General features: G+C 42.2%; 1 protein-coding gene across 1 annotated transcript in view; it reads right to left on the reverse strand.

Annotated features, from left to right (window-relative positions):
- GRIK2 (glutamate ionotropic receptor kainate type subunit 2) overlaps positions 1–24,050 on the reverse strand; it is a 1,496,154-nt gene that overhangs the window by 751,822 nt on the left and 720,282 nt on the right. Inside the window, exons 7-8 of the mRNA XM_086926667.1 lie at positions 10,582–10,725; positions 2,858–2,965 (exon numbers count right to left, since the gene is read on the reverse strand). Of these exons, the coding sequence (XP_086782793.1) occupies positions 2,858–2,965; positions 10,582–10,725 (252 nt within the window). The remainder of the gene's footprint in view (positions 1–2,857; positions 2,966–10,581; positions 10,726–24,050) is intronic.

The following is a 24,050-nucleotide window of genomic DNA, read 5'->3' on the forward strand; positions in this document are numbered from 1 at the left end:
GCGTGGCCCCCTCTTGTCCGTCATTCCCCCGAAGTCGATAACTATAGTTGTCGATCTGGACTGCATCCTATGGATGCTTACCAGCTCGACCTAAAAAGGGGGATATGATGAACCTGCGGAATCCTCTGGGCAAGGCATCATTAGTCTTTTCTGTCGGATAGCCACTGAACTAGTACAAGAGATCAGCTGTCAGCAGAGAAACCATGGAATGCTAACATTTTTTATCATGTACAGTTTGCTTCAATCCCGACGCATGGGTGGCTCGATTAGTGGCACCTGTGCATTACTAAAAGAACATGGTGGATCTCTCCCATGAATTTCTTTCAGCTGAGCAAATTGCTGCGGCCAACTGATTAAACAAGTAAATGAAATGTTAGATCTAGTGACCTTTCAGAGGGCAATGATGTACACTGTCGGACCAATGGACACCAATACAGTTCTAGATCTGCTTCATCCTGGTGGCCCAGAAGCATGTAAAGCAGTACCCAGTGGCTATGATTATCAGGACAATCAGGGAGAACTCTGGTTAGTATTTATTTTCTGTGGTCTGGGTGGAGTTTTACATTGAAGTTGTGCCTGCCTAATAGTCTTGGTGAGATATTCAGCACATTTTGAATGGCAAAAGTTGAAGCCTACAGCAACCCTAAAGGGAGTGGCATATTCTCCTTTTATGCATCTTGTTTGCATCTTAAAATGCCCCAAATGAGGGAGTCCATTTGTACTCCTGTCAAGACACATTATGAGAAGCACTTGATGAAGTAAATGTTTCTAACATGTAGAAGAGCCTGCTTTTAACTAAGTTGCCACTAAATGGTAATAAAAGAGAGCCCATAAGGTCTTCATGTATAATGTGTATAAATGAAACATTCCAGATATTGAACCTGGTATATCTCAGCAGTGACTATTTTAAAAGTGATTTTTGTTTCATTGGATAACTTACTTTAACTTCCCAGTATTGGATTGGTCTGCTGATGATTAAAAGTCATAATTCACGCTATGAAGCAGCTAGAGGCCATCCATGCTCTTTTGTGAAGTTTATCAAACTGTCTTTTAGTGGTAATCCTAGAGTTTTATTAAATATACTGCAAAGGTGAATTTTGAGAAGCATGTTTGTCTTCTTGAAGGTCAAGGCAGTAACTGTTGGTTCAGTTTGGCAAGGCTCTCCCTTCTCTATAGGCAGCATATAGCTCCTTGCATATTTGTAAACTACCTTTCTGGGGAGTAATAATAGTCTATACCTGCTGGCAGGTAGACAGGGAGGAGTACTGACGTGACTGTCTACTTATATTGAAATGTGCGAGAAGGGACTGGAAAGGAACAAAAGGTGGCCCTTATAAAGAACTGGCATGAACCTTCCAGACTAGTATGTTTATAGTACACAGTGCTATAGAAACAGGGCTATCTTTAAAGCTACTCTACTTGCAGTCTGTGATATCTCCATGTACTGACTCTGTTGTCTTGCCATCTTGAAATTACCAAGAGCTGAGTTCCTGAGATCGTTTTAATGAAAACTGCATGAAGTGCAGCAAAACAAACACTGGTTTAGATGTGGGGACTTTCTTAGGACTGGGCTTCCTGCCAGCTGCTCCTCAGAACATTCCTAGACTGGGTAAAAAATAAAGTGGGGAGGCGGTCCCTGCTGTTTGTCTACCAGGGGGAAGACTGCGGGGCATATTACCAAGCAATAGCGATAATTATCGCTATTGCTTGGTTAGAGACAAAATTTACCGCTGAGCTGCGGCGATTTTTACCGCAAATAAACCTTGGTATTACCAAGGTTTATCGCAAATGCGACAAAAATTGCTGCAATGCATGAATATCGCTGAAAAGTCAGCGATATTCATGCATTACCGAGCTGATGCTATTAGCCATGTTATCCACCTCCCATTGGATAACATGGCTAAGAACTGCTCAAGGCAGGTGTTAGCTTTTGGAGATATTTGCGCTTAGCGCGAATATCTCCAAAAGTTGGTAATAGGAGATAGCGATGTTAGCGACTGTTTTCAGTCGCTAACATCTTGGCACGCCCACTTTGCATGTCATTAGTGATAAATATCACTGACATGCAAAGTGAGGCCCAAGATGGTCGCTATCTCCTACTAGCTGTCGCTAACTGGTGTTAGCGACAGCTAGGTAATAGGGAGATAAATTTATCTCCGCTTTCTTGGCTTTTAAAGCCAAAAAAGTGGAGATAAACCCCCTTGATAATATGCCCCTACATCCTTTGCTTGTTACCCATTTGTAATTAAAGAATGGAAGTGATTCTGAATGGTCTGGCCATCTTGCTTCCTATGGTCCCATAAAAATGAACAACATATAGGCTTATATGTTGAAGAACCAGCTGCCATTGAAAAGTGGACTGTATTGGACTTTGCTTGAGTAAGTTGTCCACATTGCATATAAAATGCTGCCATAAGCACCATGAGATCACTGGCACTGGGGTTCTGAATTTGATTCCTGCTCCTAAATAAGATTACAACATCACATTTAATAGATATTTCTTGCAGGCTTACTCCCTTGCACATACATTTGCATTAGGCAGTCATTCCAATTCTTAGACATTAAAAACTCTGAAAAACACCACACATAAATTCCTAAATCAATGTGGTACAGAATGCGTAGAATTGTGTTTAAATCATCTTATTAATTTGCATTGGCCAATGGCAAAGCCTTAGTTACTCAATAAAGTAAGCCTTAGTTACTCAATAAAAAAGTAATATCCCTGAAATGAAACACATTTTACAGTAATACATGTCAGAGGTACAACACAGAACAGAAAATAAAAAGCAAATTCATTTTCATTTCATGTTTTTCTTTTTTTCATTTTGAACAGAAAATGGCTGAACACGTCAAGTACCTTATCAAGACCTTCTTCTTTCAGGCTGATTATGTCCAAATCAAAATCTGTCCTCAAACCATTGCTTCTGTTAAATGCTATCCTTCCAGTGAGTCCTTCCCAGTGGGCCTGGGGTGAACGTAGAGAACAAAAAAAGATTAAACAATTAATTTCTGAATTCCTGGAGAGGTACTAACTTTAATTAACTAGTATCATGTTTGCCTGATTTACAGTGTGAGTGGAGGCCTTATTTTCTGCAATCACCTTCCACTTAGGTGGTCTGTGTGCTGTCTGCCTTGAATTCTAAGCCAAGCTTGATTAATCTGCAAATACCTCCAGAATAATGATATATTCAGCTAACATCTTCAGATGTGCAAACAACTGACAATTGCCATGTTTCACTAGGTTGCTGAGTCGGGAATTTGTTCCGCTCAAAATACCTGATACACAAATTATGGCCCTAATTCACAAAGGTTTGTACTCACTTGGGTGTACTGTAAGTGCACAAAGAATATTTTGTCATTCACAATTCAACATACTGAATCCCAGAATTATGATAGTGGAGTTTTTGAAGGACAACATTTCCCACCATGGAAGTAAACATAAAACTATGTCTTGTAAAGAGTAGATTAAGTTTCTTTCTAGCATATGAAAATGAAGGGAGTACCCTTAGTTTAGTTTTTTGTGAATGATTTACTCATGCAGACTTCCCACCTTGAAGAAAGTCTGCCTGAGTAAATTTTGGGACACATATGGCTACTTATGAAACACGACTGCAGTATAACAATAACGGACTATGCCTATGAATCGTTTTGAATCTCCAAAAATTCACACCTTTACTCCAAACAGGATTGATTTTTTTTTAAAGTAGTGCAGTTTTATTTATTCACTTTTCCCCTATGTTTTCCGCTGCCGTAACAGCCTTAAAAATATTTCAAAATGTGTCTTTGATTTGGATATCACAAGATTTGTGCATATGTCATTTCTTAGTGCTCAGCATAGGATCAGTTGGATATAAGTAGAATACTTACATTAAAGAATGTATTTTACTGTACTTGTTTACACATTCACATACAGTTTGTTTTTATGCTATCATATAACCTGGATGGGAGAGAGTGAGGGGTGCGAAATGGGATAAAAGGAGCCATTGGAATTTTGGTTGAAACAGTTGAGTATAAAGTTTCTATTAAATCTTAAAAGGACTATGGTTTGTTGCACGTGTGTAGGTATGGAGCTTCCAAAGAATGGAGCAGGGACATTAAAAGATTAGTCACCTATAATATCACAGTGAATTTTAGGTATTGAGTGTGTAGACGATCTACAGAGAATGTCTCATCCAGGATGGTGATCCTGCTGTAAGGTAGAAGGCTGACACGTGAAGAGTGCCTTAAGAGCTGTCAAACTTGCAGCATTTGTCAAAACCACACTTGAAGATGGAGTTCCACTCTACTCACAAAGAGTAGAGGCCTTTGGGGGTCCTAGGACACGGGCTCAACAGCTGGATTTTTTGTACCTCGCAAAGCAGCTCTCGGTACAGAGGTAGCTGAAAGGTATTAATCACCGGGGCAGGTTGTGCCAAAGATGCTTTACCAGACACTCGACGACTCCAAATTCAGGATACAGGAACACAGCAGCAGGGTTGTTGCCCATGTCGGTTGCTATCACTGTGATGTGCTCATGGGCTGGAGGTGTGAACAAGGAATTACACATCAAGGTCGGTGAAAGCCTTTGAGGCTCACCACTTTGATGACTGTAAACACTAGCCATCCTAGGAAGGAGGTGGTGTAATCTCCTTCCTGCCCAGGGGTCTGTCCTGAGGAAGTGCTAGCACATCCCAACAGGAGGGCAGACCCTTCTCTTGCTGGCAACAGGCTCAGAGAAGTCCGCCAAGGCATTTGGTCACTTTATCCTAGGGTAGGCACCCACTTAGGATGGCACCCTTGTGCATGCTAGCTACCCCTTGACATGAGAATCATATTTGGGGATAAAAAGCACAGTATTTGACACCAAACACAACACAATTTAGTCATTCCATAATGGAGCTGGCTATCTCGAGTTTTCGCAGTAGGCCGCCCATGTTACTTGATTGACTGCCAGTCACTTACGGTGAAACCTTGCTTTGTAGGGTTACTCTAGGGATATATATGTGTAAACATACATATCAACACATTTAATGTAATGCACTCTACCTTCTGGGCTTAGGAGGATAACTTTAAGAGTGACTTACGTATATTAAGACAGTGGTGTGGCGCTGCAGCACATGGTGTGTGCAGAGTCACTCTTGAGCAGACAAGTTTCTCATGCAGGGCTGTAACGGCATACCTGAAGACACACTTTTACTTCGGTCACACAGGGTGGCACAATACAGTGCTGCAGCCCTGGTGACTCTTGTGCCACCCTTGCCATGGGTACCACTGGTACCACAGACAAGGGATTTATAAGGGGGCAAAGTACTTTGCCAATTGGGTGTACCAATTTACTTCACTTTTAAGGGAAAGTGCACGGGCACTGGGGGCTGGTTAGCAGGACTCTGTGCACTCTCAGAGTCAAAAAACTGTATCTAGCAGTCTAAAATGGGGCACAAAGTGGGGGGCATCTGCAAAGAAGCCAAGTTTCTAACACACCCCCCTTTGTACAAATGCACAAACGTCCTTCCTACTTATCTACGGGTGAGGCTCTAGTTGTTCCCGGCCCAGCTACTTACCAGCATGCTGGGCCAGACATGCAGTGGATAGTGGGTCGCCCTGGTTAGAGGTGCCACGCTGTTAAAAGAGTTAAGATGGGCCAATTCTTCTCCGCTCCTAAACGGTTGTTCTGTGGAGTCCCCCAGGGATCCTCATTGAGTCCTACCCTTTTTAATATTCATGTAGCCCCGCTTGCCAGGGTTGTAAGATCTTTTGGCCTAGAAGTGTTATCCTACGCTGATGACACTCAAATTATGATTACCGTCACTGAGAGTGTCAAAGCGTCAGCAGCAAACTTTAAAATCTGCATGCAAGGGGTGGCTTCATGGATGGTAGAGAACTATCTAAGGCTCAATGGGGATAAAAATGAGATCTTAATTTTCGAAGACAATCAGGAGATTTGGTCTGAGGCCTGGTGGCCAGATACGGCCTCAGTGCCAAAAATCTAGGTATCATAGTGGATACCTCCCTCTACCTGGGCCCCCAAATAAATAGAACAATTTCTAACTGCTTCGGGATGATAAGGACTCTCAAAAAGATCTTTCCATTTCTCTCCCTCACCTCGCGGAAACAGGCAGTGGTGGCCCTTGTGCTGTCTACATTAGATTACTGCAATACCCTTTATCGAGGGATTCATAGGGGTCTCCTACACCGACTTTAACTTGTGCAGAATGCCGTTGCCAGGTTGGTGATGGGCCTTCCTAAATTCCACTCTGTTTGGGCTACCATCAGAAACCTGTACTGGCTTCCATTGGGTCAGAGAATTGTGTTTAAAGCCCTGTGCCTGGTGCACAAGGCCTTTTACAACATGGGGTCAGAAGGCATTAAAAAAAACGTTTCTGAGATATGTCCCCGGCAAGCAGCTAAGATCTTCCAGCAAGAATTGGGTGACAGTTCCCAGGTTCAGGAAATCCAGAAGGGGGAGGGCTTTTTCGCTGGCTGCAGCCAATCTGTGGAATTCCCTTCCCCCTTCAATTTCAACTCTGGAAACTCATTGCTCGTTCTGTAAGGCCTTGAAGACCTGGCTCTTCACCAGCTCGAATCTTTAAGCCTTTTTACCTATGGACATCTCTGATCCTGATCCCTATCCGCAGCGCCTTGATGCCCGTGGGCGAAGTTCCCGTTTTACAAAGCCTATATTCAGTCATTATTTGCGAATTAATGTTTTCTAATATAAATTAAAATACCTTAGAATTCTCACATTCATGCATAAAGTATTTAGGAAAAGTACAGTTCAAACAATGAGAAAATGTCTCACTTGTGAATGTGCCCCATTCTAGTCTTGTTGAACTTTATTAAATATATGCACATGCAACCTAGACATATAATATTTGGTCCACTGTATGGTGAAAGGAGTTTTACTGCAGCGGCTGTGAGAAATAAATAAATCAGTGCCCCCTCTTCCTTATCCCTTCCTGGGCTGTGTGAAATATTTATTATGGAAGCCTAATCTCATGTACATTATAATTATTGGCTTTGGTGTATTTCACATAATTTATGTTACGTTTATGCTGTTCATGTAAGGTTTGTTTGCAAAAGAGGTGTTTGAGCTGAACAATCTTGCTGTAACAGGAACTGTGTGCTTCCCCTGCATGGGTTGAATAAGCAACTTTGACTGCATGCATTAAGACTGTATGGACAATATATTCAGCTTTTTGTCACATACGTTTGTATGGAAGTGCATACCTTATGTACAGTTTCTACCCAGATAACAGCCAAGCAAAATTTGTGAAATGAATGACATTCCCACAAGATTTCCACATACAATGTGTGGGGAAAATCCCCCTCTGCTGGCCACCTTTATTCACTTATATTTCTATCTTGATTGTTTTCATGTTTTCACCACTTCTGTTTGTGTGAAATTGGAGCTAAACCTTTGTGAATTGAACCAGGTCCAATGTCTTATGCTGGTGGCCAGAACCAAACTAACCTACAGCTCTGAAACCATCTAGGAGAATTGAGTATGAAACACACAGAGGGCAACATATCAGAGTCACAGCATTATGTGCTGCATACTTTGACTAATATGTAGCCTACTATAGAAAGCTCTAAAAAAGACATGTGTCAATTTGCAAAGCTATTAATTAGTAGGTAAAGTACTACTACAGTATTACCAATTCACATATTCATTGATGCATTTCAAAGTATCAAAGTATTTTTTATTAACTGTTCAATTATTTAAAATCTTTACAGTAAAACCAGCTAAAATCAATGGCTACCCCACCATGCCTCCCCCTTCTTGTTACCAGATCCTTTTTGCCTTTAAACCGGGGGTTGGTTTCATGATACACCAATATTACAATAAAAAAACTATTTTTCGCTTCTTTGCCCATTGATGTTATTGCCGGTCCCTTATTGCCCGATAAACAGTCTCTGAGTTTCAAGAGCAAAGGATAATGTATTTATAAACACGCTTCTAAGGCATGTCTAATTAAATGAATAAATGTTGCCACCCTTGTGAGAATATATGTTTTTGTTTCTGAAAGACACCAGTATGACTCATCCTTACACAATCTGATGCCAGAGTCCATTTGTGAAAAATACCTGAAATTGCCAACTTCCTATCAGTGAAAGTGCAAAGAAGGCACAACCCATTCTCTTTCTACTAATGTTATACACATATTGCCAGAATATTGCCGTTTATACCCTTGTTAGACAGGGGTGTGCAAAACTGAAGTATTTTGCTTTCACATATGTGAAATTCTGCAAAATTATGCAAACTGGAAATTCTTCATTTCAAGCTATTTTATCATGAAAGATATCTCCTCGTGTCCATTTTTTGGTGCAAGGAAGCATTTAAACAAAGCAATAGGAACAAGAGCTGCTCGCATTCAGGTGTTCTTTTGCTGCAAATGTGTACCATCAATGGTGAGTATTTATGGAAAGTGGTGTAATGGTATAATTCTGGAAAATGAGTGTAAGTAATAAAATGCCTAATTTCTGAAATTACAGAAATTATGCCAGCGTCATTTAGATTTCGCCCAGGACTAAAGTTAGCTGTCTTGCATTGAATTCACAAAAGCATTTACGAGCATGTGAAGTCATACTATAGCCTTACTACTTCTCACACTCTTACATGCCTTTGTGAATTGGGACTACAATGTGCAAGAGTAACAGGCTGGTCAAAGACGTAGCAGAAGTGCAAGTCATTAGGAATTCAATCTGTCCTCCATCACACAGGTGTGGTGAAGGTGTGATGAAACCATATGAATAACTCTCTTGGTAAAATATTGGCCTTATGCGTGCAATTATTTAATAATATCCAGGTTCCTAACCAGTTTCATCTTAAGGATTTTCGGGTCCTTAAATATATTAATGCTTAAACCCTCTGGGGCGCTGTGAGGCCTTTGTTTTTACAAATTAGAACAGTCTTCCCTCTAGGAGCGGAATGTTCTAATAGTCTTAGGGGCATATTAGCAAACCCAATATCGCCGCTCAGCGATTTAAATATCGCTCTATTATCAAGGACACACTAACAGGCTTTAGCGCGTGTATCCTTGAGATAGTAGCCGTTTTTTATCTTACTTTGCATGTCAGCGGTATACATCGCTAATGACATGCAAAGTGGGCGTTCCTCAGCAAAACTACATGAGAAACACTCGCAAAATCAGCTTAGCGATATTTACAAGGCTGCACCGGACCCGAGAGGCGGGAATAAAAGGCGCACTAGGCCAGCAGGATTTAACTGCTGCTAGTAATCTGACTTAGCCATCTCTTCAATGGCAGGTAGATTGATGGGCTAAGTACACCATTGCGTGTCATCAAGCATTTCCTTAACGCTCTTGATTTATCGCAGGTTTTCACCCGATATTGCAGTTTATCGCCATCTATCGCTGGAATTCACATTGCCTGTGAGCAGCACGTTGATAATACGCCGCTAACAGGGCGATGTATTTCAGCGATATGCAACGATAAAGAAAACAGCACTATACTTGGTTTGCGAAAACTATCACAGATCGTTGCTAATATGCCTCTCAGAGCCCTCTTAGAGGGCTCTAGCGGCTATTAAAGGCACTCCCTTGTTAAACGCTGGAGCGGGCCTTTCATGGCTGTAGAGCCCGCTACATTGGGCTCTAAGGCTATATTTACTAATGTGTTCAACGTTGAGAAAGAGAAATAGACTGAAGGTAGAGACTAGCAGGCACATGCATCAAAGCTTTTTGCGATTGCAAACGGTGCAAATCGCAAAAATCGGCCGTTTGCGATCGCAAAATCAGCTTTTGGGATGCATCAAGGGAGAAGGCCCTCGCAATTTGAGAATTCGCAAATATTTGCGAGTTCTCAAATTGCGATTACATTTAAGGAATCACAATTTGAAAGTTGCATGCATGCATGAAAGTTTTAAAAATAGCGATTTCGCAATTAGGGGGAGCAAATTACCATGAGGTTGAACCTCATGGTAATTTGCGAAAACTTTGAAAAATGCACTTTTGTGCATTTGTCAAAGTTTCATGTTGTGCACACACATGTGTGCACAGATGAATTTCAGGGGTGCAACAGGGTGTCCTTTGGACACCCCTGCACCCTTGAAATCGCATTCTCAATTTGCGATTCGCTAATTGCGAATCACAAATTGAGAATGTCTTCCCATTCATTCCTCTGGGCCTCTAAGCCCGTAGGAATGAATGGGGAGGCATTCCTTAATTGTGACTTCCAATTTGCGACTCGCAATTAAGGAATGTTTAGAAATCGCAACTTTTTCAGCAATTTGTTCATGCATAGGCTTTTGCGATTTCTTAATTGCGATTCCTTAAAAATCGCAATTAAGAAATCACGAAAGCCAACATTGATGCATGTGCCTGTAAGTTCACTCTCCCAGGGGCCCCGGCCACAGATGGTGGGAACACTGAGCAATTGCCCACTTTCTCCCTCCTTAAAACGTAGCTGATTTAATTCTAACAAAGGTACTCCGTGATACACTCTCCTTAAGACAAACAAGCAGAGCCACAACAAAGCAGAGAAAATAAATGCAGCGCCTGGCGTTAAGAATGTTTCTTTTACAATCTCGCAGGATGATGATGAAACAAGCGCAGCCGTCATACATATCTGTTTGATTCATACCTCTTTAATGAGACTGATAAAACGGGCCCCAAAGCGCCAAGGCTTGTGCCGATTACACTGTAATGAACTGACAGTCATCTGCGAGAACTGCTGCACGGCCACCGACACCACGTGCACCGCGTCGTACATCAGAGCGGCGTCCGTCTGAAAAACACAAGAGGAAATAATTGGCTTCATGCGAACGAGCGCATGCGCAACTGGTAGAAGGAGGAAAACGCAAGTGTAATGATAACAAGATCGGGTTCAAGCAGCAATGCTTCCTGCTCAGTGCGCACATACCACATTACATACAATTCACAAACATGTAGGATCAAGAACCATTCTGAGAGCTTCCTTTAAAACATTTAAATCAATACTTTATTAGCCAACCTCTATGTACGGTAACATTTCAACAGAAAATGTGCCTGTATATCGAATGAAAATGTTCCCGTGCATTTAGAATGCAGAAACAAATGGATCATTCTAGATAGACAAACGAATTAAGAGGAATGGAAGGTCTATTCGCTCATGTTTTTTCTCTGAGTGTCCGTGTATTCGCTTTCTTAATTTATTTATTTCTGTTTTCTTCCTAGCCTTCCTTCAACTTTTTCTAATTTTTGTAATATCCTTCGGAGTTTTAGTTTATTCCTCGTGTCTATTTGTTATTCTTCCACCCTGCCTTTCTTATTCCTTCTACTTCCCGTCCTATTGTCTTTCTTTCTCTGCTTTTGCTTCTATCTTCTTATTCGTCTCTATATTCATTTCTTAATTCGCTATCCCTTCCCATCCATATTCTTTCAGTCCTTACTTTCTGTAATCTCCATTCCTTTATTCGTTATTCGAATTCTTCCTTCCTTCGTCCCACTTTCCCACTCTAACTTCCTTCCTTGTTTTATTTTCTCCTTCCTCCCATCTGGATGCTCGTACATATATTTTCATATTAGTTTCTTGTTGCCTCATTCCCTCTCCTCCCATCCTCCCTCCCATTCTTCATTTCTTACATCGGCCCTTCTGTTTCGTTCTTCCCCGTTTCGTGATACTTTTGTGCTTCGTTAGTTCCTGCTGTCTGCGCTCTTCCTCACTTCTTCCTCCCTATTTTGCTCTAATCCATTTCTTTCTTCCTCCACCCCTAACTTCCTAGCATTCCTTTCTAGCAGTCAATAGTGAGCCAGGCATGCTTATTTTATTGCCCTGTTGAGAGTCAGATGTGAGTCCAGCTCTATTGTTGCTTGTGTTAGGAGGGTAGTCATGAACAAACACCCAACTGGCATTCATAGCTAGGTTTCTGTTCAATTATAAATGTGTGACTGTCCATTCTCATTCATCGTCAGCAATTATGATTTTCCCCGTGGTTGTAATTCACCTGCAAACTGAGTAGTACAGTGTGGCACCTTTGTAATGCCCAGTGGCGGCTACTCCTCTAAGGCGGAGGAGCGTTGTCCCACTGCTCTCCGAGCAGTTGAAAGAGGAAAAGTAAAATTATAATTGCGTAGCGTTATTATAATTTTATTTCTCCTACAGCAGTGGCTCAGTTGGGGCGGAGCTGGGCTCTGTGACTCCAGAGCACTGCAGGGGGAGGAGTGAGTGCACTCTATAAGTGCGCATGACACATTTGCCGGCCCTCTTGGGCCGGGTAAAGAATCACACGCATTTTGCATGTTCTCCACCCAGGCTGCATTACAGCCTGGGTGGAGAACATGCACTGCCTGTCTGAGCATCGAACCACAGCACTCAGACCAATTACAATGCTGCATTGCAGCGTTGTGATTGGCTGTGGGGATCCCGGGTGCTTCCTCCTGCCGGACTGGAGGAAGATGATGAGGACCAGGTAGAGGCGGCAGCCGGTGCGATTTTAGGTGTTTGATTTGTTTAAAAAATCCCCCCCGCCCTACCACTCGCGACCGGTAGCAGCCACTACTGGTAATGACACATGCATACTTTCACATACCATGGTCAATATTTACTTAAAACTGGAAAGCACTGGACATAGGTCTAAATCAATCTTACTTCTGTTTATTATAAAAACTGCCCCGGAAAATATATACTTTTTGGAAATCAGCAAAACTAGGTTACTCCAGATCATCTCCCATTTCGAGGTGAGACACAAACACCTGCTCACTTATTTACAAATGCAGTCAATACCTCGCATGTAAGTGTGAGACAACGACGGGTCATTTTCCACATGTTTTCTGGTAATAATAATAATAATATTAATAAAAAATAATAATAAGTAGAAGAATGATTGTATGTAGCACTTCATGCAGCACGTTAGCCACTTCTAAGCACTGTAAATATTCAATTAAAATAACTTTAATACAGCTTAAGCCATAAAAGTAAGCAATAAATGAATACATCCATACATAAGCACAATAATGTTATCAAAATCAATAAACAGCCAATCCACGTCCATATTTACTGAATCAATATTTTATTAGAATAAAATTGCTAAAACAGAGTTCACACTATAAAATACAATAAAAATGGGCACAGCCTAAAGCCTTAAAATCACTTAGCACCAATAATGCCCCTCCTTTTTACCCTCTGTAAATAACAGATGTTAGAATTAGGCGGGCATTGAAAATTCTCAACTCACATTCTCAAGTGAATGAAAGAATTTGCCACTGAAAACACCCATTGGAGTGTTTCTCTACTGAGTCTCTGAATGCAGCGACTTTCTCTCGATGAGATGCACATACAACAAACTAGCAGCCTGATTCATCATAGACCCGTTTTGCGAGTCTATAATAGCGATTCATAAGGAATCGCTATTACAGACTCGCAAAACGGGATTCATGTAGGAATCGCAAAAAGAATTGCAATTCCTTCACAATCCTTATTTGCGATTAGCAAATTGCTAATCGCATAAAGGAATAACTCCCCATTCATTCCTATGGGCCAAAAGGCCCATAGGAATGAATGGGGAGTATTCCTTATTTAGCTAATCGCAAATAAGATAGCGATTTAAAGGGTGCCAGGGGTGTCCAAAGGACACCCTGTAGCACCCCTTAAATGCAAATTTAAACAGGTGTTGCGCACACACATGTCCAAAGGACATGTGTGTGTGCAACATGCAACTTAGAAAAATGCTTTTAAAAGCATTTTTCGAAGTTTTCGCTATTTACCACGAGGTTTGACCTCGCGGTAAATAGCGGTCCGAAATTGCGAATTCGCAATTTTTAAAAGGATGATGAATTGCATTTAAGGAATCTCAAATAGAGATTCCTTAAATGCAATTCCTCGCAAAATTGCGAAATCGCTATTACCGATTTTTGCATTTGGGATGATGAATCCCAAATGCAAAAATAGCGCTCGCAAAGGGCCAGATTCTCAGAATCTGGCCCTTTGCGAGCCGATTTCGGCTTGATGAATCAGGCTGTAGGTACTTTGAAAGGGAAGCCACGTGGGCAGCTTCGTGGATATGAACTCTGGCATCTGGAGGGAGAAAGGCGTGTTCCCCCCTTCCCTTTCACATCATTAGTGAGCTGTGAAATGAGTTCCATAATGGATGGACACCCCCGAGACTCGGTGTTTGTCGCACACAGCTTCCTTAATGCCCTGCTGCTGCGCGATACAGCCACAAGACTGACAAGTTATTGCTCTATGGTGACATTAATGTATGCTTCCTTCCCAGGCTCTTCCCCAAGGGCCTCCACCTGGCTTCAGTGCATTAACAGCTACTAGAAACACACTGGTGTCGGTAGGCGCGGCTGTGGTTAGCACATTTGGAACAAAGCTCAACTCTATATTTGCACCTGACCTTCAGCCCCTCAGTGGTGCATGCAACTGAACGTTCTACAGACATCCCTTTGTTTTAAATATTTTTTAAAAAAAGTTTTATATAGCGCAAACTAGACCCGAAGATATCAGGTATCAGAGCGCTTTACATGAGCACCAGTTTCGTTGCAGATGGACAAATTCATTTTTGTTAGGCAGGGGGAGATAAGTGATTTACCCAGAATTACAGGATGTTAAGCATCATTGCCCTTGCTGTTATTCAATATGCCTAACCTTCTGTATGCCTTCTTAAAATACCGACTTTTGTTGTGAAAACAAGAGGATGCCTGCAAGTGACAATTATAGGAAGAATTTTTATTTAGGCATCTGACTTTGGGAATATATAAAGTGCTAGCCCCCACCCCTAGGCATATTGGCGCTATCGAAGCAGCTCGCAGCATAATCCGGTTGTAATAGTTTGGCGTTAATTCAGTTGGCGGTAATGAGGCATAAGAACCGGTTGGGGGTTCAGCCCATAAGTGATTTATAGCGTAAAGAAAGACTATATATTATTCTAAACGGTTCAGTCAAAAAAAAGTCAAAAACATTGTGCAACAATGAAGCAATTGTATCAAAATGTGGTACTGACCTATACAGGATGTAAATTAAACATCCTGCCTAAATCTATTTCATACTCTATGGTTTATACACAACACACATAACATCATGTTGTTCTCATGATTGCTCTTTTCTGTACCGCTGACAAATTGGTATTTTGATCATGACAGGTGGAGCCAGTGATGGCATGTGTTGTGTGCGCTGGTAACAATGACCAAGGAATTTCAATGGTTTCACGTCCTTGAGCCAGAACCATAAATCAATTTCAAACCACTGCTGCATATGGCTTTCTCCTTCCACCATGCATAGTGGTTGTGCGGGTCAAGACCTGGCCTGTGTATACGCCCCCTTGTCAACCCACTGCCGATGGGCAACCCTAGTCCAACTCTGGTGCGCGCAACCTTCGTCTGTGCGATACAGGAGGTCGCCATCTTGGTCTGGGATGCAGTCAGGTCTTGCTCCAAACCCTTATGCCCATTATTTAGTATCTTTGTTCAATAATTTTCTTTGTAAATTGTAGTGATGTCAGTGGCAACACCTTAGGTAATGTCATCAGTGATGCAATGTGTGATGTCAAACAAAGCATTAGGGGTGGAGTGAGCTATAGTTTGTCTTGTGAACCATAACTGGCGTATATCTTTGGTTTGTCGTGCATGAACCAGAACCAGAACTAAGTTTCTAATTGTGTTTTTTTTTTTGTGAATTTCCAGTTTTTATTTTTATTTTGCACAGGTTTTGAAAACATGACCGGCACCACACTCACTATAGGCAGTCAACCCTCAATGAGCATGGCCCACAATGTGTGTGGCTCCAACCCCAGTTATGAGGGAGATGACCCAGAACTGGTTAGAAGTGACCACAGATGAGGGTTTGCGCATTACCCTGGCTATCCATCTCGGGAGGGCCTACAGGCTCTATACAATGGAAGAAGGGTTTTGCCATCTGGGATTTAGGCAGAGAGGGGCACAGTGGGAGTGTTTACAGGGGGGACCACAGGACCCACTGCAAAAGTGGGTAGGATTACACCTTAGAGCTTTTTTACCATTGGTTAGGAAGTGTCGAGGACTCACCGCCGTCCACAAGCCAGTGGCAGACATAAATGTGGCACCCCTGGGCACATTTTTCAGAACGCTCTGGTCCTGTGGAAGAACAGACAAAGGACTGCACCTGCTTTATGAGACCTGTGAGGAGACCTGAAGGGCTGGACCTGCTCCTACTTGTACCCAAGACAAAGAAGTTGTCTCCAAGGGTCTGTTGGCTGACCTCCTGGTACACTACAGGGACACAAACGCTGCAGGAAGCCCCCTTTTTGAAAAGTCCAGCTGACCGGTTTCTACTGGACCTACCCTGGAGCCTGCTGGCACCTTCTGCAGGAGTGATTTCTGACCCCAGTGCTGTTCCTGAGGCCCTGGGCCCACTGGTTAAAGTGAACTCCCCCTAACATCCCTGAAAAATCTGTGACTTAGGACATTTTTAGACTGAAGACCTCTGGGACAACCCTGTCAAACCAACCTGACAAATGTGTATTGCTGCTTTGCTGAAGAAACAAGTTTCCCTTGCTCGGAGGTTCTAAGCAGCAGCCAATCTGATCTTGCAGGAATTTGCTGAACAGGTATCTGGCCTTGTGAAGCCCTCTTCAGATACACCCCACATCCTTGCCCCTCTTGGGGATTCCAAGCACTGAAAAAGTCCAAAGGTAGACATGTTGGGGGTCCCAAAGCATTAATTTCTCATCTTAATCCCCATAGGGTAATTTGCTGATAGCAGCAGTGTAGTTATTTTCAGGTCAGACTTTTCAGGAGGAAGGAATTTTTTGTTTGTTTTCTTAATAACATTGGTACAATTTTAAGAATCCACACAGATTTTTTCAAACAAAAAGGTCATTCTCTCTTGCTCCTTCTTGTTTTGCACTGTTCCTTCTAGTGGGGGGACAAGGAAAAGGGTGTTCCCACAACATGATTTCCCATTTTAATTCCCATAGTATAGATTGCTCTTTGATACTGAACAAACTGCTGCACAGATTTACTCTAAATTTAGCACAAAGTTGGGGCTTTACTCAGAAAGCATGCCTTTTAAATTTGGTGTAATTCCAATCAGTAGTTTTCAAGACATTAGCACTTAAAAAGGTGGTGTGGGCATGAAGGGGTTAACCAGTAAATAGTTGGAGATCTCTGCACCGTTGGCTACAGAAATAACTCCGCTGCTCTCAAAAGTAAAAAAAACTGTCTGTTCTGATTGGCCACAGGAGTGTTTTCTCGCGCTGACCCAATTTGGTACCATGGATCCAGAGAAGGATCTGTGGTATCATAATGAGTTGATTGGCTGGCCAGAAGGCTTCCCCCCTATCAAACTCCACACCACAGATCACCCCCCAGGTGATCCCATAATCTTTGCTGAAGAACTAACTGACCTTATAGCATGGTTCTCCCTAACTGACACCAATGATGTGCAAGTTGAAGTCGCTTAAAACACTAGAACAACACACAAAATGCCACAGTCCATAATGTAATAAATCTTCTCAAAACCTATGACCTCAAACACCTATGCAACGAACAGACCCACAACAAAGGCTCTAGTCTAGACGTGATTATCACCAGAAGTGAGCTTATATCTCTCAGATCCATCATATCCATCGACTGGTTGGACTACCAACAAATACTGTTCACTCTCAAGGCTTACCCCAGATCCTACCCAGCCCAATTCAGCAAACCGACACACTGGACAAGGAACATCAAACAAATTTCACTAATTGAGCTGGAATCCAGGATCAGCACCCAATTACATTCTCAACCTCTCCCTCACACTGTAGATGACCTCACCGCCTACTGTAGCTCAGTGATCCTTGCTCAAACTAAAGATATCTAGAAAATTCAAATCTAAATCCTGGTTCAACGAAGACCTTAACAAAGAGAAAAGACAACTAACACTGACTGAAAGGTTATGGAGACAGAACGCCTCACTGGCTTACCTCTCACCTCTCAGATTGGAATAGCTCTCCTCCAAGCAACACTTTTGCAATCAACTTGACCATGAGAAGAACAGATGAAGGGAGCTCTTTAGTATAATAAAACAACAAAGTATCCTCACCCCCAACACAAAACAATAGCCACCAAGGAACTCTGTAAACAAATAGCCTGCTTCTTCACTGACAAAGTTGAAAAAGTTGAACAATCTATAATCCATGACGCAGGTATGACTTCCCAGCCCACCTGCCCCATTGCCACTGAACCACCATGAAAACTCCCCCCCAAGATTCATTGTATGATCGGAATGCCCCGCAAAATGTCAATGACAACAATGATCCCTGACAACTGAAAAACAATGCTAAATGTGCAGATTTCAAGCCTGTGACAGAAGTCTTTAAATTAATTGCAAACCTGAAGCCCACACCAACACTATGGATCCCCCTTCCACCCTAGTACAGAACCTCAACTGCATCATCTCTCAGTTCTGGACCAAAATCATCAACGCCTCTCTCGCTAGGCTGCGTACCCTTCTCCTTACAGCTAGGCCAAGGCACACCCATTCTCAAAATACATGGGGCTGACCCTAATTACCTCAATAACCACAGACCTAACACCAACCTTCCTTTCCTAGCTAAAAGTATTGAGAAGTGTGTAATACTCCAACTCAACCAACACATAGATTAGTTCAACTCAGCAAAGGCTGTAGCACAGAAACTGCAATGCCCAATAAATCAGATGACATTCACAGATCCCTAGATGAAGGGGACTCCTGCATCCTAATCTTACTCAACTTATCGGCTGCATTTGATACAGTAAATTATCAAGCTCTATTTGAGACACCCAAGGACCACAGTGGTATCAGTGGCTCAGTCCTCAAATGGTTCTAAAAATTGGAGAGGGGTCCTCCTCACCAAAGGGACAGGACACCGAAATGACACTAGGTCAGACAAAACTTCCCTTTGGGTTGTTTAGAAGCATATCATGAATACATTACACATCTATCCACATCCAACCAAAATCACCAACGAGTATCACAGAAACCACAAGCCAATATAAAAATGTGTTATTCCTTGGATCCTCTGTTCAATGTAATAAAAAAAATGCAATATTCACAATAAAGACATTTTTGATACTACATATGTAGAATAATCCTCATAACATTCAAAACATGGGAGAATGCAGTTGATAATATAGTTTTAAACACACAAAGCACCAAACCAAAGATCATCACAGGTTCAACACCTTATAATATACTGGTATTATTTTACCAATGGGAACCAGTTCAATTTGGTGCTTATAAGTAGCGACGCGTTTCGGTGGTATAAGCTGATCCGACCACCTTCTTCAGGCTTAATAATACGATGTCTCCCAACACTTTCATCAAGGATGTTGATGATGCAATAGTTATAGTAAATTCTAGAGCGGGGATCGGACTCCTCCAAATTGACAAATCTTATTTCACGTATCTTCCACAGTAATTGCTAAACTGAGGGCGAGAAAAGAACATCAATTGTACCCTTTGCTTCCGCCAATCGGTATGTAGGTGCAGATCACCTTGCCTTAAAGTAAAAAAACAGGCCAATTTCCAGGTTCTTGTGGCACCCACTTCTCCTTAACGTGGATCCAAATGCCAGGACTAAGCAGCCTCCTAGTGTTCTCCGGTCGTCATCGGTTGTATGAAAACTTGGTTAAATACAAATAACCTAAAACTGAACCCCCAACAAGACCTAACTGCTACTCCTAAAAATAACCTAAAACTGAACCCCCAACAAGACCTAACTACTACTCCTCTCCCCAAAAAACAATCCTGTACTAATCCAAGAATGGCTCAAGTTTTTGGACGCACAAACAGTTTGCTTTCACTTTCTAACTCTTTAAAGTTCTTAGTTATCACCCTGGACAAAAACATGTCTATGAAGAAACACATCAACAACTCAGTCAAAGGAGCGCTCTTTACACTAAAGCATCTCAAGAATATCAAACTGTTCATTCCCCCTGATGATCTTAAGACTGTAGTACAGTCACTAGTGCTCTTGAAGCCTGACTACGGCAATGCCATCATCACTGGAACTCCAAAAAGCCACAGTATGCTACTAAGAGCAACTCCCAATGCAGCTGCTGGACTTCTCACTGGAATCAAATGGTATGATCAAAGTCACCTGCCCTCAAGAGTCTCAATTGGCTTCCAATTGAAGGAAGCTGCACCTTCAAGACAACTTGTATCACTTACAAAGCCCTTCATACAAAGGACCCATAATACCTAGAAGCCAAACTATTAAGAGCAGGATGAGGCCATAGACTGATAAGCTCCAGCTTGCTTCTTCTCATACATCCAAAGATGAAGAAGAGAACATCAGAGGTGCGCTGTTTCTCAGGACACGCTCCAAGGATCTGGAACTTACTACCATTGGATCTCCACTGCAACTCCTCCTTCTCTTGCTTCAAATGCGACCTCAAATCCAACTACTTCAACACGCTCTCAAACTGAACTATGTTTTCACCAAGATCCAACTCCATTCAACAAATCCCTTGATGCAGTCGACTGACTCACTCAGCCTCTAATCTGTCTCTATCGCCGTTGACCAAATGAGGTAATGTTTTTTCTTCTATGACTATTTTTGACTACCTTAATGCTGTAGTCTTTTATAATCCTTTGTTGTCATGTAAAGCACTCTGATGCCTTCGGGTCTGGCTAGCGCTATCTAAAAACTAAACAAATAAATAAACCATGAGAGAAATGTTGCAGCCGCCAATATAGGACACGATTACTCAGTCCCCGAGACCTGAAAAAAGCACATCCTAATCTCCAGGTCCTCCCTGAAATAGAAACAAAGACAAAATGTAGTTGTGGCTGGTTCTGTGGGACCCAGCAAGGCTCTCCTGTGTAGTACTGCAGGTCTAACCAGGTACCTCGGTAACAAAAATAAAGTAAAAAAGCACTTACAAGGCTGTGGTCATAGATCAGACTCTGCAGAGGACCTCAATTGTGCAGACCATAAGCCATGTGCAGTGGGGGTTGGTAACTTGTGGAGGTTGGGTGTAGGTCCAACTCCCTACTGGGCAAAGCCGAAGGCTGGTGTCCAAACCCTGCTGCCAACCCCCTGATATGCACAGCTGAAGGCCACTGGTATGGGTATAGGCAGAAGGCCTGGCTAGAGAATAATAAAGCAGCAAGCAAAATAACCCCTTTTGAGGGCCTGCACCTCTGTTCACTGAGGGTGTGAGATAGGATCAAACATTTGAAAAGAGGAGGGTGGTCCTCCAATTGTTCAGGAATCCCTTAAATTAGAGGACACTTTTTGCCCTGATCATCCTGTGTTTTTGACTTTTGCCGGTGGTTACTGACTCTGAGAGTGCTCTGAGCTCTGCTCACCATGCCCTGGGCCAGTGTTCTGTACTCTACAGGTGTATGGCAATCGGTGTCATTCTAACTGTCAAAGACAACCTAGCTGTAAGTCCCTAGTATATGGTAGGGCATGTAGATGTAGAGACCCCAATGGACTTAATGCACTTAAGTGCACACTGCTGTGGTGTCTGGTGTCATTTCAAAGCCAGGCCTGCCTTGTAGGATGATTTCAAATTAAAACTATCTTTAAATTCGACTTTGGAAATGATATTACTTTCTAGGTCCAAAACAACCTTATTATGACTTATTGGTCACCCCTAAGGTCTGTTCTAGGTGCCCCAATGGTAGGGTGCATTGTTATAAAAAAAGCAAGGATAAAATAAAATATGTTTTATAAGGCCTGGTAAGGGAAAGCAGACAAAGATGTTTTCCCTATTGTACTACTGCTAGCCCCATAAGCTAACACAGGGAACACGTTATTACAAGTCTAACGTTTGATTGGAGCTAGCTAGACATATCATTCAAACTATCAAATGAATGGTTACATTAAAACCAATAGCTTGCCAAGGGCGGATTTAATATAACTATTACAGGAAATTACTTTTAGAACTTACTACCCTGACGTTATCTTAAGCAGTCCTGTAGCAACATCTTCTGACTCGCCAGCCTTTGATAGCCCCTTGCTAAGCTGCTCCCTGAGTAGGTGTAAAGAGGCCTAGGTCTGCAACAATACAGCCATTTGGTGGGAGGAGAAGTCAGGGAGAGGAAGGGTGCTCGGCAGATAAGCTAGATTTCAAAGGCAGTTGTCCCTGAAGAAAACAGATATCACCAAACCCAGACCACCCCCATTTCCTTGATCTCCAGCCAGATGGGAGGCCCCTATTATATTAGGAGAGGGGTTGGAAGCGGAATGTAGGGAGTTGCTAGTCACACCCTTGGGTTGAGTTACACAGACACACACACCAACAAGATCCTTTCTCCATTTAGATTTTTGGTAGAACAGTGCACTCTTGGTCAAAAATATGCGACACTTCGGAGGAAGTGACTTTTAACAGAGAACGGTAACCTTACTCCTATTGGTTGGGGTGTTCCCCCCTCTTGCCAGCCCAGAATTAAGGATAAGTGTTAAAGAGCTGCAGATGATTGCCTGGAAATGAAAAGGAGAAGGACTGCTCTGATTGAGCACTGGACTGCACCAAAGAAAGGACTGTACTCTGAAAGACTGCACCTGCTGTACTCACACAGCTCCACAAAGTAATGACTGTGCCTGACTCTAAAATGAAAGAAGAGGGCTTCCTTACCAGCAGCAGGTACAAAGGAGTGGAAGAAATCACCTGCAAAAACAGAGAGGACACCCCACCTGACCAGTGGTAACTGGACTTGTCCTGGACTGCGCAAGTACATTGTGACATACTGAGTCCTAGCCTCCAAGTGGCAAACCAGAGCCTCTGAACCATTGGTCAGTGCTAAAGGAGAATTATCTTCCCAAAGGGACCAAGAACCAGTTGGCAGCTTCATTAAAACCAATGCGAACCCACACAAGATAGCACAAAGTCTCGCAAACCTAGCCGCTCAGCTGCCAACTTCAACAGAACTGAAGCATGACAATGCAAAGCCTCGCTGCACAGCTTCATCCAAAGCAACACAGCACGAAGCGACACGACTCAGGACCCCACATCGTGGCCCTCACAGCTCACAAAGCACCAAAGACATATGGGACAATACTCAGTAGTCCTAATTTGGTTCTGTGCCTGGTCTGTGCTCTATCGTGGTAGACCTGATCTTATGACTTTGTCCCGGGCCAGCGTGACCAAATATCCTTAGTTGGTGCTTTGCACCTTTTGCATTATTTTTAGTTAAATCTTTAGAAATTCATATCACTGGTTACCTACATGGGATTTTTGTCATTTTGGTGTTAATTTGAAGATAAAAATATTCTCAATTTATATAAATTGGTCTTGGATTTTTATTATGTTATTTCTTTAACTTATTTACAGTTTTGTTGATATTAAATGTTTTACATGTACCTGTCTCCTAAGTTAAGCCTGACTGCTCATTTGCCGAGCCACCAAGTGTTGAGCAAGTGTTAATTTACTGAGACTTGACTGGACCTACTAGGGAATGTCGTATTATTACTAGCTTAGGGTAAATAGTCCACCTACTAATATCTATCTATCTATCTATCTATCTATCTATCTATCTATCTATCTATCTATCTATCTATCTATCTATCTATCTATCTAGGAAGTTCCCCGGTTACAGTAAGCTGTGTCAGCTATAGCTGAAGCTCCACCATGTGCTGCCCTTGACTTCGCACATGAAATCACTCATTGAATATCATCTGACCAGTTCCTCTGAACTAGCTGTTCATGTACAATGACTGTGCCTAACAGGTTCTAGACAGAGATCCTGGTGTGAGTTCAACTCCTGCACCTGTCACATGCACACCACATACGCCACGCACTTACAACACGTGCAGAAAGCCTGGTGAAAAATAATAAATAATAATAGCAAGCCTGACTTCTTAGATCAGTGTTGGAAAATATTGGGCCTTGTTTTGGACTTTACTGCTGCAAATAATTACTTTTTCATCAAATGACATTGCAGTGGCAACTCGGCGCACATGAGAGCGCAAAATGTCTTAACACTAGTGCATTTTATGCAATATGGTGCTTTATTTTCATCTATGGATCAAGGAGACAACCCTAACAGAGAACAATTTGCAGCACAGATTTTCACATGAAATTATGTTGGGATTGCAAGTGGATTCACCTTATTAATTTTGTTAAATCACTAAACCTTTGCATGAGAAACATATTTTCAACCCTAAAATCATGACAAAACGC

The sequence above is a fragment of the Lissotriton vulgaris genome, chromosome 6, assembly GCF_964263255.1.
Source record: "Lissotriton vulgaris chromosome 6, aLisVul1.2, whole genome shotgun sequence".
NCBI lineage: Eukaryota > Metazoa > Chordata > Amphibia > Caudata > Salamandridae > Lissotriton > Lissotriton vulgaris.